The following is a 15926-nucleotide window of genomic DNA, read 5'->3' as shown; positions in this document are numbered from 1 at the left end:
GGAGAAATTACTAATTCATTACACGAGTTAGAAGATCATTTGACTTCCTGTGTCACAAGGTTTTTTTTTCTCTAAATAAATGTTAACATATCATATCTGTTACGTTGTTGGTGCTTGCCCAAGGTTTCAGAAGCCAAGACCTACATTTTCTGAGGGCGCAACGTTCTTTTTCAAGGGTCAAACTGTCTCTCTGCACAGGTCAAAATGTTTTCTTGTGAGGCCAGCATGTATCTCAGAGGTAAATGCTCCTGCCTGATAAAACATTTTCTGTATTCACTGAAGAAACAGAATGTTCTTATTGGGACAAACATTGTCGGATGTGCATCTAGGGCAACAACCTCCTGTCTTTGCATAACAGAAAAGTTTAAATGACATATTTCAGTCTTAAGCCCCTCAAACTTGGATCAGTGGGCAGCCATGGAAGGTAAACTGCTCTTTCTTGAATGGCAAATAAATCAGATCACCAATATTACATTAAGCATAGAAAAAAAAAAATAAGATCACATATAGTATTTTGATTAATCTTCACTGCCCATGACATGTTTGGCATGTTTAGTTTGAGTTTATTATTCTAGTTAGCTTCCTGTCTTACAGAAGGATTCTTGATAGGGAGCAAAATCTTTCTTACCCTTCAATCAAATGTGACCCCTAATGCCCCAAACTCTCCAGTGCCTTTTAAAATGATTCTAAATTAATAAGCACTTAATATCAAGTTGGCCTGGTGTGTGTGTGTGTGTGTGCACCAGTTGAGTAGCTTGGGTGGGCCAACAATCTCTCTCCACGCGAATTACAAACATAATGCATAGCTGCAGTTGCGGCCAACAGTTGGATCACTGCTGTCTTTCCCTTGTGCCTGGCTGTTAGGGGACTCGCGGGAAAACAAGTGTTATGGCAACTGCAGCCATAGCTACGTCGAGTTGTGCCTGTATGTTTGGTGTGAGTGACGACGAAAGAGTAGAAGAGGACTGACGGAGAGTCGAGCTAGAGTGACAGAGATTATAAGAGGCATAAGAGAAAGTTGGACAGAGATAAAGAGAGAGCTGGAGGGAGAATCTTGCAGCCGAGTGTACGTGTTGCCGTCACCTCAATAGACGTGTTGGACCCACATTTCATTTGAACTGACGGGGCAGCCATTACGTTAAATAGTCCCCCCAGAGTAGGGGTTAGCTTGGTTTACTACACAGGACTACTTTGAAAATCATTGACTCAAACTGGCTGAATGAGGACTGAGTGCATGTGCATTATATAGTAACAGTGGTTCTCAACCTTTTTGGGGTCCTAGATCTACCCTGAGGACCCCCCATCGTCAAAGTAGATCAAAAATTAGCTTAGCTTATTTTCAAGTGCTAACCTGAACATGCACATTAATGAGTTTCCTAGAACACCTCCCTGCAGAAATTTAACAATAAGAGCATTATTAAGAATGGTGTATGCCCACAGTAGAGGCCCGTGTCATGCAGTCACTTTGAACAATGCAACCCAGTGAGATCTCTTAATAATCTGTGAAACAGATGTAGGAAGCCTACCCTAACTGTAGTATAGGTAGATAAAGGTCTCAGTCACATTTGAGTAAATTAATCCTATTTCTATAAATGTGATGTATTATCTTTTTTAAAAGATCCTATTTTCACGGACCCCTTGCAAAACATTTCAATTATGGACCACTGAGAGTTTGCGTTCCCCTTCTTGAGAATCACTGATTTAGTGGGTATGGCACATGTTAGATGAAAGGCGTTAAATTTACCTAAAGACATAGATAGCGTTGACAGGAGAGGATAAGTGAAGGCCCCCCTCTTCTGTGGCAGACTGATGCCAAGACACTCTTTGGTGTGAGAGGAAAAATATCAACGACATTAAGATTAGCCTTAGAACGTAATACACACACAAAGTAACAAAGATATTTGGATATTTTACATGGTTGTCAAAGAGGGCATTTCCACCCCCACACGTTTCCATGCACATACAAACACAGGATTTACATCCATTTTCACAAACGTTGATCTCAACTGCACGGACAAATAAAAAAAAGTGTCTGTGATTAATACACACACTGGCAAGCGCTATTCACTAAGTTAGAGCGCGGTGACAGGGATTGTGATTAACGGTGGTGGACGGTTGCGTTAGCATTGATTCCAGCTAATCAGTCTGTAGCTGGTACAGTCCTAATCTAAGTATTCTCTATAGGAAAGAGACTGTCAGGCTGCAGAACATCTCCCTTCATTCTCATTATCAGCTTATCACTTTGTATATCAGGAGCCAATGGGTATGTTCCATGTTAACTTCATGTGGCTTCCCCCGGAGACAGAACTGAAGGTACTCCGGTAGAGGCAGTAGTCCGACAGCGCCAACTACTGTAGATATATTTTTACTGCGCAAATCCATTGGACCTGTTTGATTTGTTTTTTTTTTTTAATACTGAGTATAAGTCATAAGTGTTTGACGTACTGTGAAATTCTTTACCAATGAAATCCAAAATCCCAAACTCTGTTTTCTTTGTTTTTGTATAAATAAATAAAAAAAGAATCTCCCATTGAAGCACATTAAACCAACGGAAAATGAGGTAATATACTTGCAACAAAGGTCCCTAGCCATACTCTAAAGATAGACGAGGTGACTGGACAGTAAGCATGTCATCGTAACACATACTGTTTATTTATTCAAATTTTTTGTAATTTCTTATAGGTTTGAGGTTGGCAACCCACTGCCTTGAGTAACCACCACATAGGCGGGGAAGCGGGTTAATTAAGTAAGCACATACTTTAGTTTTGTGCTAATTACGTCTTTAGATGGAAATAAAAACAAACCCATCCGCAGGCATCAACGTATCAAGCAAAACAGTCATGAAAAGTACAGGAAAGAGCTCCTCCTCATCATGTTATTAGGCTGTTAAACTTGGTAAGATTAAAGGCTATAGTGTCATCCATCCTAATTATCTTGGCCAACAAGCTAACATCATCCACTCACATTAGCCGTGGTTGTAATTGGCTAACAACAGGTGACAAATAGAGCAGGAAATAAGATGCTCCCCAGTCCTCCCTACATTAGAACCAATTACAGTGCAGCTCGTTAATATTCTCCACCAATCAGGCCAATTACACGTGAGCTTGATTGTATTCTGGGAGACCGTGATTAGTCGAATGGAGAGATCTGCGGTTGCTTTCTGATTCAATAGTAGCCAGTTAGATTACTGACCATCTGGACGCACTGGGCTGCACATGAACCTTGTCAACTGTGAGGGATAATTAAAGAGGGATTGGAGGAAGTAGGGAGAGGGAGTTGTCTTTCTCCGTTTTTTTTCCCCCCTTGTGTTCTGTTGCGTATTCTACATCACACTCGCTCCGTGTACCGCCTCGCCATCAGTGGCCTTAAACTGTGTTTCTGATGACTATTTTCAAAGCCAAACTTCTTATTTGCTGGTATCAAGCACTAATGAGGACAAATAGCGTTCATTTCTGTCCATGTTAACATATGTAAAGTAACCCCTGGTGGACCATAGCTCCTACAAGAACTTGTGTTGTGAATCGCACAAACGGAGCGTTGAACAAATGGCCCGTTAGCATAGCTGACTGCTGTCCAGCAGCTCTCTCCACCACACAACAGATGGTCTATAATTTAGCACTGCTGATATTCTCTGGATCAAATTCAGTCATCACACACCATACCATTCACGCGTGTGCGCTCACATGCATGGCGTGACGAAGACATCCACCCATACAGGCACCCACTCAAACTCTCGCACACGCGCACGCACACACACACACATACACTCTGTTCATGCTTCACGGTTTCACTGTGTACAGTTGTGTCCACCAGCCAATGACTGATCTCTGTGAGATGCTGCCAAGTTGTTTCACAGTGACCACAGAATGTCATAGTTGGTATGAACTGTTGCCTCAGAGACATATGGACCACTTCTTTTGGCGCTGGCACGGTCAGAATAAACATAGATTCTTTTTTTTTCACTGCTATATTCAGTGGATGCAAATGCCTGGTTTACACCGTTGGTTAAAAATACGTACACTTCTAAATACTACATAGAAAATATTCAGTGTACTAGTCAAATTATTGGAAGATGAGAATTAAGATCTTAATCTTGAGCCTGACAGAACAAAAGGAGTTGACAGGCTGGTCTCTTCTGTTATAGGAATAATTTATTAGTATAAATGTAGATGGTTAAAGCTGTTACTGTGAAGCAGCATGCTTGTTAAATGTCATTATTTTTTTAAAGATTATTATCATTCTTGTGGGTTTGCAGACCTGGACAAAACTGCTTTAATCGATCTTTAATAATAACAATACACGTTAACATTGTTTTTGGTTTTGTTTTTACTATTTTCATTTTTAATATTTCTTGCAGCCCACATTAAAGGCAAGTTTTGCCCCGGTCTGCTCTGTCTACCTCTTGTTTTTTGGCAGGTGCAGCTCACTGACACTGCGGAGCTTCTTCTTCTTTTTCTTCTTCTTCAACAGTGGTATTGGAGCTTGAATGACAGGAGAGATGAGCAGGGCATCCAATAAGGACCGAGACACTGCTCTCTCAGAAGGCCAAGGATCGCTACAGTAAGTTCTTCTGACAAGGTCAGGATATCAAGAGGAAGAGAAAAGGCAGAGGATGAGAAATCACCAGGGCTGGATTAATCTCTCAAGGGCCACCAGATCAATAATTAGCTTGTGAGCCCCTACAACTATGGGCATTGTCTTTATTTTTCATCAAAATCAATACATTTCTAGAATTTAGATCAGTATTTTCTTCTTCTTAATTATTTGGACAACTGATTTAATAATTTAGTATTTCTACTAGTATTTTTTTTTAGCAAAAGACAAGCAAACTTTTATTTACATTACTTACCAGTTTTCATGATATATTTTGAGTTTTGACAGCTTTTATTACAACATATTACATTTTAACATGTCGATTTGGCCTTTCTTTTTACTATTCTTTGGCAATTTGCACATTAGACCTTTTCAGGTGTATTTATAATGAAAACAATTGCTGATCATTTTATTACTACACTTATTCCTGTGTTAAGAACTTTAGGATACAAATTTAGATCTAAAAACTATATTTTGACACTGGGTAATGCGAATTACTGGGCCCAACAGATGGAGGATCAGACATAGCTGATTTGCAGTTTTTAATTAAGCTAATTTCTCACTAATTCATGATTAATCAAGTAACTGTATGCATAACCAGACCAGCACAGGCTTTTGGGCCCCTAGGTATTCCTGATCTAACTCAGTGATCACGCTGGAGCCAACGTGCTAAATGCCAGATATTACTGAAAAGGACAAGAAGAAAAAAAAGTAACATTTACGAATTCCCCAGTTCATACCACAAAGGAGGAAGCTGTTGACAGGGAATACGTTAAATGAAGTGAAGCACACAAAAACTTGCACTCTCCATTTACCTCGCCCGTGCTGGACTACAGCACACAGTGCTTGAGTGTTGTGTGGTTGGTCTGGGGGCACTGGGGGTGAGTGGAGGTGTGCAGGGAGCTGCTCTGGGCAGGAAGTCCAGAGGGCTTGATAGAAGCGCTTTGCTGTTTACAGTTACACACACACATATTCAATATGCACCCATGTGAACTACAGAAAAACTGGAGCACCAGACGGATACGTAACATCTCTCACACTAAATATTAAAAAAGAAACTAACTTTTCAACTTTTCAAGTGTGGCAGCTTAGATCTACACTCCTATTAATAAAGGATGACAGTGACTAATTGAAATATCCTGCAGCAGTCATCATATCATTGTACCTGACTGGTTTGGTAGATAGTACATGATGACGCTGTGTCATGAGACACAGGTCAGTACTCACAGGAGAACTGGGAGGGCAGAAAGAGGAAAACATCACAGATTGGAATAAAAGAAAGAATTTTACTGAATGTGAAATTATGTATCAGAACTGTTGTGGAACACCTGTGTTGAGATGAAACATCTAACTGAGTCTGTGTTGTGGTTATATACTCAGTAGTAGAGTTATTTATTTTACGGTCAGTAACACAACCGCTGGCCTGAACGTTTTCTGGGTCTGTGCTGTCCTCTAGTGGTGCCAAGGGGGAACTGCAAAACGACCAGGGGGAGGGGGAAAAAAGGAGGGAATGATGAGTTGGATTTTCTTTTTGTTTTCTTGACCTTCCTTCAAACTTTAATAAAACACTCCAAGTGTAATGTACCTTTGAGCTGTGAGCAGCTGAATGCTGGTTGGAGCAGTAACGTCCGAAGCAGGTGGCCTATGAACTGCGTCTGGATCAGGGGAGGCCTCTAGTGCCTGAAGGTAAGCTGGTAAAGAATTGCTACCACACGAGGAGCATACAAACAAACAGGGTGCTGGAACCTGGCCACTGAAAGGGTGCAGCCCCAGCAAAGGATGTGGTACGTTGGCCGGCACGAGCACTGCACCAGGAAAAGTGGTCTTTGGCCTTTGGGCGTTTAGAGAGCCAAACTGATCGGTGTGAGAGGGCGGCATCTGGTTTACGGTTGAGCCACTGAATGCTAAAGGTACCAGCATCTGAGTAAATGTCTGGTTCCCACTACATGACGGGTGAATTTGAGAAAACACATTAACGGGAGTTGAATAAGACCCTGGGATGGGAGCTAGGCGCAGGTGCGTTGAGGATGACGGGTTGTTTTCTTGTTCTGGTGTATTTTCAAGGGTGTCAGGATTGGAAAAGAGGACGTGATTTTGGACTGCGGCGTTTTTCTCTGGCCAGTGACGATCGGCAGATGAGCACGCTGGCGGTGACTGGCCAGAGTGGGCAGATGTGGGCTTTTCATCATTCAGGCCACTAAACGTTGTGAATGAAACGCCTGCTTGGTCAGGAGATCGCCGTTCTGGAGATCTGTCATGGATAATGACGTCAGAGAAGAATGTTATCGGGTTCACAGCTGTGGGTTGCTGGTGTGCTTTTAATGAGTTTGTTTCAGTGGAGTCAGGCCAAGTTTAAAATGCAATAAGTTTAAAATGTGTAAAATCACACACTGGCAAAAGTTTCAGTGAGTTACATAACAAATTATTTATTGACCCTTTTCTATAAAACAAACCAGAAACTGTCAGTTAGCCTTGTTATTAGGTGAAATACCTGTGTGTGAAAACTATCAAGGGACAATTCAAAGTGAAGAAGTGACAAAGGTGATAAATGTTCATGTGATGACTTGTACCTGACCTCCCCACTGTTCGTATCAGAGGCAGGGAGACAGCTAGAAGAGGAGATTGTGCAGGAAGTAGGAGAGAAAGAAAAGGGACACCAGAAAAGAAGGAAGAAAATGTCACAAATTTATTTGCTACAATATGGTTGTTTCAAACTTAAAACACATGAAAGAATATTTGCCTTTTTCCAAAAAATGCTGCCTAGAATCTTCAAAGAAGTAAAACCGGTCAAGCGTAGGATTATCTGCAGTAAGTAAATGCAAAACTTTACATAGCGAGGGCCTCAAAATAGCAGTTATAGAGTCACCTTGGGCCTCGTCAGCCCTGAACCACCTGCTCACTAAGAAGAGCCTTTTTGTACTTTCTTATACCTTATAGCAAACAAATGTCTCAAATCCGACTGGACTGTTTCATCCCTGCAGCGTGGCGTGTGACAAATATCATTATGTTTACTATACATACATGCATGATCATATTTTCCCATTTTCCAAATGGCGCCTTATATCGTGAAACTGTATAAATAAAATGCTTCAAATGCTATCAGATACAACAGGTGTAAACAAGCCATTAACATTGTTATAAGTCTCTTCTATTACATATGGTTATACAACAGTCCGAATGGCATAAAGGAACAGATATATTAGGTGCAGACTTATGCAGGCTATGACTAGAGTTGTTATATTTACTGATCTCTGCAGCAGACTCCATCGTCCAAACCTCACGCCTTTCAGATGCTAAACTACATTAAAGTGGCGCAGAAGGCAACAGCAGTGAAATACATTTGGTACATGTAGTTTTATCAATTGTTTTTGAGGTTCTCTGTTATTAACTTGCACGCAGGCTTTTAAGAATAGGACGCTGAAATTAATGCTTCACGTCTTTACTGCATTTCAGTACATGTCCCGGCTACCATTGCTGCACATGCACTAGGTGGGCAGATGCATAGTTGATCGAATACACAGCTCAGGTGACACTTTAAAACTTTTTAAAAGTTCTGGATTCCTTGTCTGTCAACTCTGTAATGTTGGTACATCACCGTGACTATTGTGAAGGTCTGCTTGTGCCTCTGAAACAGCTGTGACTCATCAGAGAATGGACATGGGCCTTCTGAGGGTGTCCTATGTTAGTGGGGGCCTTTGGGTCCTGTGTGTTGAGGGGAGGGGTCTCCGTGGATCAGGGCTCCAGAGACTTGATCAGTTTGGGACCTAGTGAATTTGGAGGCCGGGTCAGCAATTTGTGCTGTTTTTCACATTTTTTGTTGTTTGTAAACCATTTTCTGTGTCTGTCCGAGTCAGGCTGCATCCTGCTGGGGGTGGCTGCTGCCATCAAGGAGTGTCATTGACATGGGGGTGCCTGGTCTGGTCTAGGTGGGTGGTACGTGTCTAACACTCACACGAATGCTACTATACTTTACTTCTACTGTCAGTAGTGTTAATGTTGTGGCTGACCATTGTGCACTATGATTGAATAGTTTCCAGAATATTCTGGGATATACCACCTTATCGACGAAATCTCGGATCCATCAAAAGTAGCATTCAGACACACTTGAATAAATTTGTTTCTACTGAGGTGAAAGTGGACACACACTGTTCATTTCAGCATCTATACATTTAGATTTGGAATCAGTCGAGTGCGCAAAGCACATAAATTACAATTGATAAAAGGACTGAAAGGGCCCAGTGGTGAAGGACAAGACAGCATACACACACTCCAGTGTTCTTTCTTTTACTTCCTTTACTCCCTTTAATCTACAAGCTTTTATTCCTTCAACAGCCCATTTCATAGTCAAACACCTAACTGGTTTATTTGAACACACAGGCAGTCATACCCACACACACGCCCATACAGACACAGTCTACTGGACATTAAGGGTGCGAGCGGACACGCCGTGGTGCCAGTCCCTCAGCTCGTTGTACTTGGGGCCAATCACCAACCGAGTGGTGGTCTTGTTCACTCTGCGGCCACGGGAAAGAGAAGAGAAAATGACACCGGAGAAGAAGGAAAAAAAGGATTTAGGAAAAGTAGAATAGTTTCCCTGCAAAAACCCCACCGAGATGCACCACAAGCCATGCCACAATGATCGGAAAACGGAAAGGCTGGGATGATGCACAGTAAACATTTAGACACGGTGAAGATGGACAGTTTACTGCAGTCGTCATCATCATATTGAAAAAGAAAGAGATGTGATGAACAGTCACAAGAATTCATGATTACCATATCCAAATGCAGCCCACAAATCAGGACAGACTGAATATGCTCCGTTAATTTAACCATGAAGCCACACACCGATACCAACTGTCAGCAGGAATGTCTGCATGTTAGCATGAGTGATCACAGACGCACAGCGATCGCACGTACCGCCACAAACCAGAGAGAGCGATGGCCGGCCGATGGATTGCGTCACATGGGAGTGAGACCACAGTGCAGCCACGGCTGACCAGGCAATCACAGCAGCACAACATGCAGCACACCAAGGCTGTCACTTCCACAAACCACCCTGAGGAACACCACAACTATCTCTTGAACACTCAAGTAAAGATTAGTAAAGACGCTTTTCTGCTGGCACGTTAAATCAATCTTCAGCAATCTCAAGGGACACTTCAAACACCAAAATGAATTTCTGGGCTTTTGGAGCTACTGAGATATGACAGACTGTTCGGCTGCATACACTGTCTGGCTTTTGACTTAATGGATCAAATACGATCCTTCCTCCGCTGTCTAGACAGGATCTGCCCACACAGCATCAGTATGATTTCCAGAATTGTGCCACAATGAACCAGATTAATGGTTTGCTTCATAAATGTAGATTTGTGTTGGACACATCCAACTGAGGAATTTAAAAGAAATATTAGGGGGTCATGCGCTTACTTTGTCTTCTTGGCGTCTTCAGCCTCTTCATTTGGAACTGAAAAGCAAAGATTAGAAATACTGATGGGCGCACTGTAAAAAAGAGTAGAGCAATATACTGCACAGTGAGCATTATGCGTCTCAGGTTTGGTTTATAGTCAATATCCACTGAGTTTACATGGGCTGTCAAAAAATAGTCACTATGTGTACTTCTTTTAATGACATACCATTCTCTGTGCCGGTTATCTGGGCCAGAATCTTAAAGGACCTGGACTGGGTGGTGCCCGTGCGTGGGCGCCAGTCCTCCGTGTCCTCCATTATGCGCTTTCTGCTAGCGTCACCGTGAGTGGGCACATGGTAAAAATGAATGTCTGTGTCCACAACGTGTCTCCTGGGAGATCTGAGGAAGCACATTGAAGAAGAGAATGGATGGCATCAGGCATAATACATTCTAAGCAATTTCAATCAAGGTAACATTTTTTATGAGCTTACTTTCAATCAAAGACATTTAAATGAATATGCAGTACGAGTACTGATATTGCTTCACACTTAATAACTCAATGAAGCATTAGATGGTTGTAGATTACAAGAGATGACAATGTAACACACGGTAAAAAAAAAAAAAAAAAAAAAAAAACCTAGCCTCAAGAATCACACCACACTTTGTTAAATATATTTGGTGTTAATATCTGAACAGCCTGATACCTTGGTGCCTGGGGTTTTCTTGAAAACCAGTAAAAAAGGAACAGAAGGAAAAACAAATAAACAAACCAGGGACATGAAACTGCAACATTCATAACACTCATAAAGAAAGAGAGAAGGGAGTCGTGGAAAGACTTACTTCAAAATACTCTGAGGTCCACTGACGTGGAGGTAAAGAAAGAAGAGAGAAATAGAAATAAGAAGAATAAATATTTCGATGGAAAGAGTGAATTACATAAATGTTAGCAGTTAGAAAGAAGTGAATATGGAAAGAAAATCACAATTGCTAGGGCATGCACAACACACCACCAAAAATGTCCTTCAACATGACGACAAATTAAAATGTGTACATTCTATTTCAAACCACACGGCGGCGCTGCTGAGCTGTCTGAAACCCTGTAGTCATTCATAATTTTGGTCATTTAAGAAAACAAAACACACATTTAAATGTTTGCAAATGATGTCGACAAACATCCATTTTCAATTTTAGAAGTGTGAAGTATAAATTGCGATTAGAACAGTTTGTGTTTGTTTGAACAGTGAATGTGCACACAACTGCAACTCGTCCTTGGCAGCGGGGCTCTGACAGGCCATTACTAATTGTTTGCTGGTAAATCAACACTAAGGACAAACACACACACACACACAGAGGCATTGAAGACTTTTTAGCCAGTGCTGTCAATAAATCACTCCCCCAACCAACCACCTCACCTAGGCCACTGAATAGACAGATTTATCTGTGTCTATCAACACATTCCTGCTATGGCAGCAGCTACGTGGGTGTGGCGGTGTTGACAGCTCTATGTGAGCCTGGTCACACACTTACAGTTATACTGGAAGTACGTGACAGTATCGTCTGTGTGTGTGTGTTATGGTGTGCATGTGCATGTGCATGCAATCAATATCTGAGATTTATAGTTTTAAACGTATACGGTTGCTTTGGGTTAGTGTATCACACTCCAATATCGGGATCGATATTAATTAGCTAAAACATGTGCTGCAGTTCTTGCACGATCCAAATTTAATTAAATCACTGATGAATAAGGTTGTTGTTATTGGCGATCTTGTTAAATCGTGTTGCTGTAGATGATTTTAAAAGTATCGACACATTGTTGTTATGGCAGCAGCTACGGGGGGTGTGGTGGTGTCCACAGCTCTATGTGAGCCTGGTCACACACCTACAGTTATACTGGAAGTATGGGACAGTATTGTCCGTGTGGGTTTTTGTGTGTATGAGAGAGAGAGAGAGTGTGTGTTATGGCGTGCATCGATATCTGAGATTTATAGTTGCAAACGTATACGGCTGCTTTGGGGTACTGTATCACATTCCAATATCGGGATTGATTTTAATTAGCTAAAACACGTGCTGCAGTTCTTGCACGATCCAGCATTAAATAAATCAAACTGATGAAAAACATCATTGTTTTTAAGGATATTGTTAAATTGTCTTACTATAGATGACTTTAAAAGAAAGCGTAAGCTATTAAAATACACGCTGCAAACAATAAAGTGAGTATTTGCATGCACAAAGAAAGGTGGACAGGTAACGAAAACACGAAGCCAAAGAGTGGACATGCTTCAGAGACTAACTTTGTGACTGGCGGAGCGACGGCACTCTGAAAAGCAGAACAGAAGGGATTGAAAGAAAGGGAGGGCAACGACACTTGTAGAAAATCTTACAGTAAAAACACTGAAAGATTCTGTGTAATTCGTAGCGCCCCTCTGAAACAAACCACACAGCACATTTACAGCATGCAAACAGGACACAACAGAAGACACACATGCCGCCCAGTGTAGGCACCTCAGCCACACACTGATACAAATGGGTTCAGGAAAACTGGAATAAAATACTGTCTGCAGACCTTAATTCTTGACAATGCATTTGTAAGATCACACCTGTTTCTGTATATTTGTATGTCAGTATGCACTGTGAATGATATTTGGATGATCTATTACTGGAAATATAAGCAAAGAGGATGGGGGAAAATCCTTTAAGAGAGTACAGCGGGTCATAAAACCGAATAAACCAAATGGAAGCTTTAAATACAAGCTATAATAAAGTCGTTAATGTTATCTGTCATGAAATGTCATCCGCGATAGTTGGGGAAGGTTATGTACCCAGCTGAAATGAAGCTTGAGTGTGGGTGTGTGTAAATGATGGTGTAAGATAATACTGTACACAGATCATCGGTGTCTGCTGAGTCTCGCAAGAAGGAAAAAAAAAACCACAGGCCCTTTCCAAAAGGGCACGGAGAGAGCGTATAAATGAAATGAACTGAGACGTAATGAGTCTGAAAAGGAATATATTCACTCTGTTTTGGTATGTTAAGTACAATAAATCAAAAACCATCCATGCGTCCCAAGTTGTTTTAAGACCAATCTCTGAAAAAGTGGAATGAAACGGGTTGGTGAAGGCGTGTTAGTTTGCAAGGAGGCCGCAGAGTGTGAATCTACATGGATTGAAGGCTAAGGCCTTTACTGGCTGCCGGATTTCATACAAGAGCACAGAGAATGCAGCACAGTTCAGGTTTCCAATGTGAGCTATATATACACAGCTTAGTCATAGCACCATAGCATAGTTATACTCAGTCTGCCTCTGGAGAGATACGAGTTAGCACAGAATATAAGAGAAGGGGTAGATGATGGTGGAAGTTTACAAAGACAGGAACATGCACATTTGGTGTGAATGATTGGAGGGAAAAAATAAAAATGACTAACGGGGGGTAGAGTGACAGAAGATGAATGGTTTTCACTCAGTAATGGTTTCCTTCAAATGACCACTATCCGCACTGTCCATCCAGAGGGTCGCAAATGGTGGAGTCTATTGTAGCTGACACTGGTTGAAAGGCATGTCAGACTCTGGACAGGTCCCTAGTCTATCGAGGGCAACTAACACAGAGGGACAAACAACCGTCTTCACTCTAATTCAGTCAATTTGTCCCAACACGCAAACTGAATGGCCATTAACGTAGAGTAAATGTGGTCCTATCCTCATACATAGGTCCACTTTAAAAATTCATGATTTAATGTCAAAAATAACAGAAGGACATGTGTAATAATTGGGATATATGGATACATCGATCAGACATTATGACCACCTTACTAATATTGTGTAGGTCTTACTTCTGCCTCCGAAACAGCTGTGACTCATCATATGGGTCACAGCTGGTATGGTATATGTTCCACTTTCAGGGAGCTCGATGGTCGATGATTTTGCCAGGAAAAGTTAACATTCTGCCTTAAAACCAACATTAAACACATGGAACAATAACACTCATCATTTTACTTCATTGACTGTCATTGACTAGGCCAGGCACCCCGTGTATTCCTTTTGTTTGCTCGCTGGTAGCTAGCCTGCTAGCCTGCTAGTCTGCTGGTTGGTTTTCTGTTGGACTGTGTTTTACCTGGAATATTGGCAAAATGGACTGTAACATCTTATCCTATGTATTAAAGAATATTACTGATTTACCAGGGAACACACTTATTCAAGCGTGTTTCTGTTTGATTTGATTTTTTTTTTTTCTACAAATCCAAACCAGTTTCACAGCTGATGCTTGGGTAACAGACATAGTGATGACAGATATAGTTTTAACTGAGTAACCTTAACTTTAAAATAGGCTTGGTAAAAGACTGCTTTTTGTATCTTTCTTTCATTGTATTCTTGTCCTACTTCAGATGCGGATTTCAGAAGTTAACAATTATGTTCTTAATTTATATTTTTTTGGATCTCCCCCTACACAAACACCTGTACTGAATATGTACAATAATATTGGCGAAGAGGAAAAGGGCAAAGGATCTTCTCTCCTATTTGTCAGAGCCACAGTGATGAAAAATGGGGAACATGAAAGAGCTGGTTAATTGGTTCGACTGGTTAGCCACCACTCACCCATTAAACTGCGGTGGAACGGCTCCGCCCTGACTCTCCATTAGGCCCCGCCTCTGCCCCATGGCCACCTCACACGCATTCTCAGTGGAGTAGAGGTTGATTGGCGTGTTATACACCGACGGCTGGGGCGGGACGAGGACAGGGGGGGAGGAGGAGTCAGAGGATGGGTAAGAGGCGGGAGGTGGGGAAGGAGGCGGAGGAGGGCTGGTGTGGGAGGAGGCGGGCGTGAAGGCGGAGGATGGGGAGGGGATAAAAGCGGCGAAAGGGTACTGCGAAGGGGAATGTTCGGCCTCCGACCCGCAGCCCCCGTACGGTCTGGAGGCCTTGTTGTGGGCGGAGGGGTGAGGGTGAGGATGGGGTGGAGGAGGGGGGTGGGTGATGGCAACTGGTTTGATGATGTCAAATCTGTCGCCCTACGAGAGCATGCAGATACACGCAAAAATAAATCACATCAAAGCACACACTATACTGATGCCTTCCAGGTTATGATCAATCAATATGTGATGCACATTGACCAGATAACAAAGTTTGGATGAAACGTGAATGTTTAAAGGAATAGGAAAGCATCAGTATATAAACCAAGACAAACGCCAATATCATGCAACACAGTGTATGGCATTGCTTCAGAAGGGTGTAATCACTAAAAAGAAGTCTCCAAAACAAACAAGGCCCACCAGGTGAATTTAATTTGAGAAATTAAATCACATTTATTGTCATGTAATATATAATACATGTTTCTGCCAGGTGGTCATGGCATTTTAATGAAATATTTTAAATATCTTAATCAGTATATGTCTAAAATATTACACCTGGCATGCCTTACCTCACAGTTTATTAATCAATAATATTTTTGAATTTGTGCTTTGGACTGAGTCGTATTTAATTTTTACAGTACCTTTGGTGCCACAGGAGGGGGTTTAGGAACACTGGAGGCCCTGGAAAGAAAAGCAGAGATGGGAAAAAGCATGAGTTATGATCCCACAACACAATCATTTTTCATTTCAGTATTCCCTTTGAAAAACGGTGCCTGTTACCGACATCATGTGGGTAAAATTACACAAGCTCTTCCAAAGTGTTTGCTGATATTTATAGAGCGATTCAAACCGCTAAGACCATATGTCAAATTTTCAGATCTCAGGGAGGGTTTTTTTTTTTTTAAAAAAAAAAATGTGGTTACGGCGAATTACGACTAGAACCTGAGCTTCAAGCGTGGAAACTGACGAGGATGGGCATCTGTCATCGGCTACGACGGGGTCCAAAAGAGTCTCAGTGTGTGTCTAACTGAGAAACTTGAGTTACTGGAGCTGAAAGTTGTGGTCCATTTCAATATATGAACTTC

General features: G+C 41.7%; 1 protein-coding gene across 8 annotated transcripts in view; it reads right to left on the bottom strand.

The window, feature by feature from the left end:
* The window catches only part of pdlim5a (PDZ and LIM domain 5a), a 63777-nt gene that overhangs the window by 10399 nt on the left and 37452 nt on the right, over positions 1-15926 (bottom strand). For 2 of the 8 annotated variants that reach the window (XM_047591715.1, XM_047591714.1), the window contains exons 4-14: positions 15483-15522; positions 14588-15000; positions 10227-10399; positions 10021-10057; positions 7164-7202; positions 6179-6844; positions 5922-6065; positions 5759-5827; positions 5409-5540; positions 4400-4570; positions 1745-1822 (exon numbers count right to left, since the gene is read on the bottom strand). In XM_047591715.1, the coding sequence (XP_047447671.1) occupies positions 1745-1822; positions 4400-4570; positions 5409-5540; positions 5759-5827; positions 5922-6065; positions 6179-6844; positions 7164-7202; positions 10021-10057; positions 10227-10399; positions 14588-15000; positions 15483-15522 (1962 nt within the window). Of the gene's footprint in view, positions 1-1744; positions 1823-4399; positions 4571-5408; positions 5541-5758; positions 5828-5921; positions 6066-6178; positions 6845-7163; positions 7203-10020; positions 10058-10226; positions 10400-10704; positions 10732-10840; positions 10862-12291; positions 12318-14587; positions 15001-15482; positions 15523-15926 lie in introns of all 8 variants that reach the window. The other 6 variants (XM_047591718.1, XM_047591720.1, XM_047591721.1 and 3 more) reach the window with 6 other exon arrangements.

This window comes from Mugil cephalus, chromosome 8 (genome assembly GCF_022458985.1).
Source record: "Mugil cephalus isolate CIBA_MC_2020 chromosome 8, CIBA_Mcephalus_1.1, whole genome shotgun sequence".
NCBI classification, from domain to species: Eukaryota; Metazoa; Chordata; class Actinopteri; order Mugiliformes; family Mugilidae; genus Mugil; species Mugil cephalus.
This window is presented reverse-complemented; position numbering and strand designations above follow the sequence as displayed.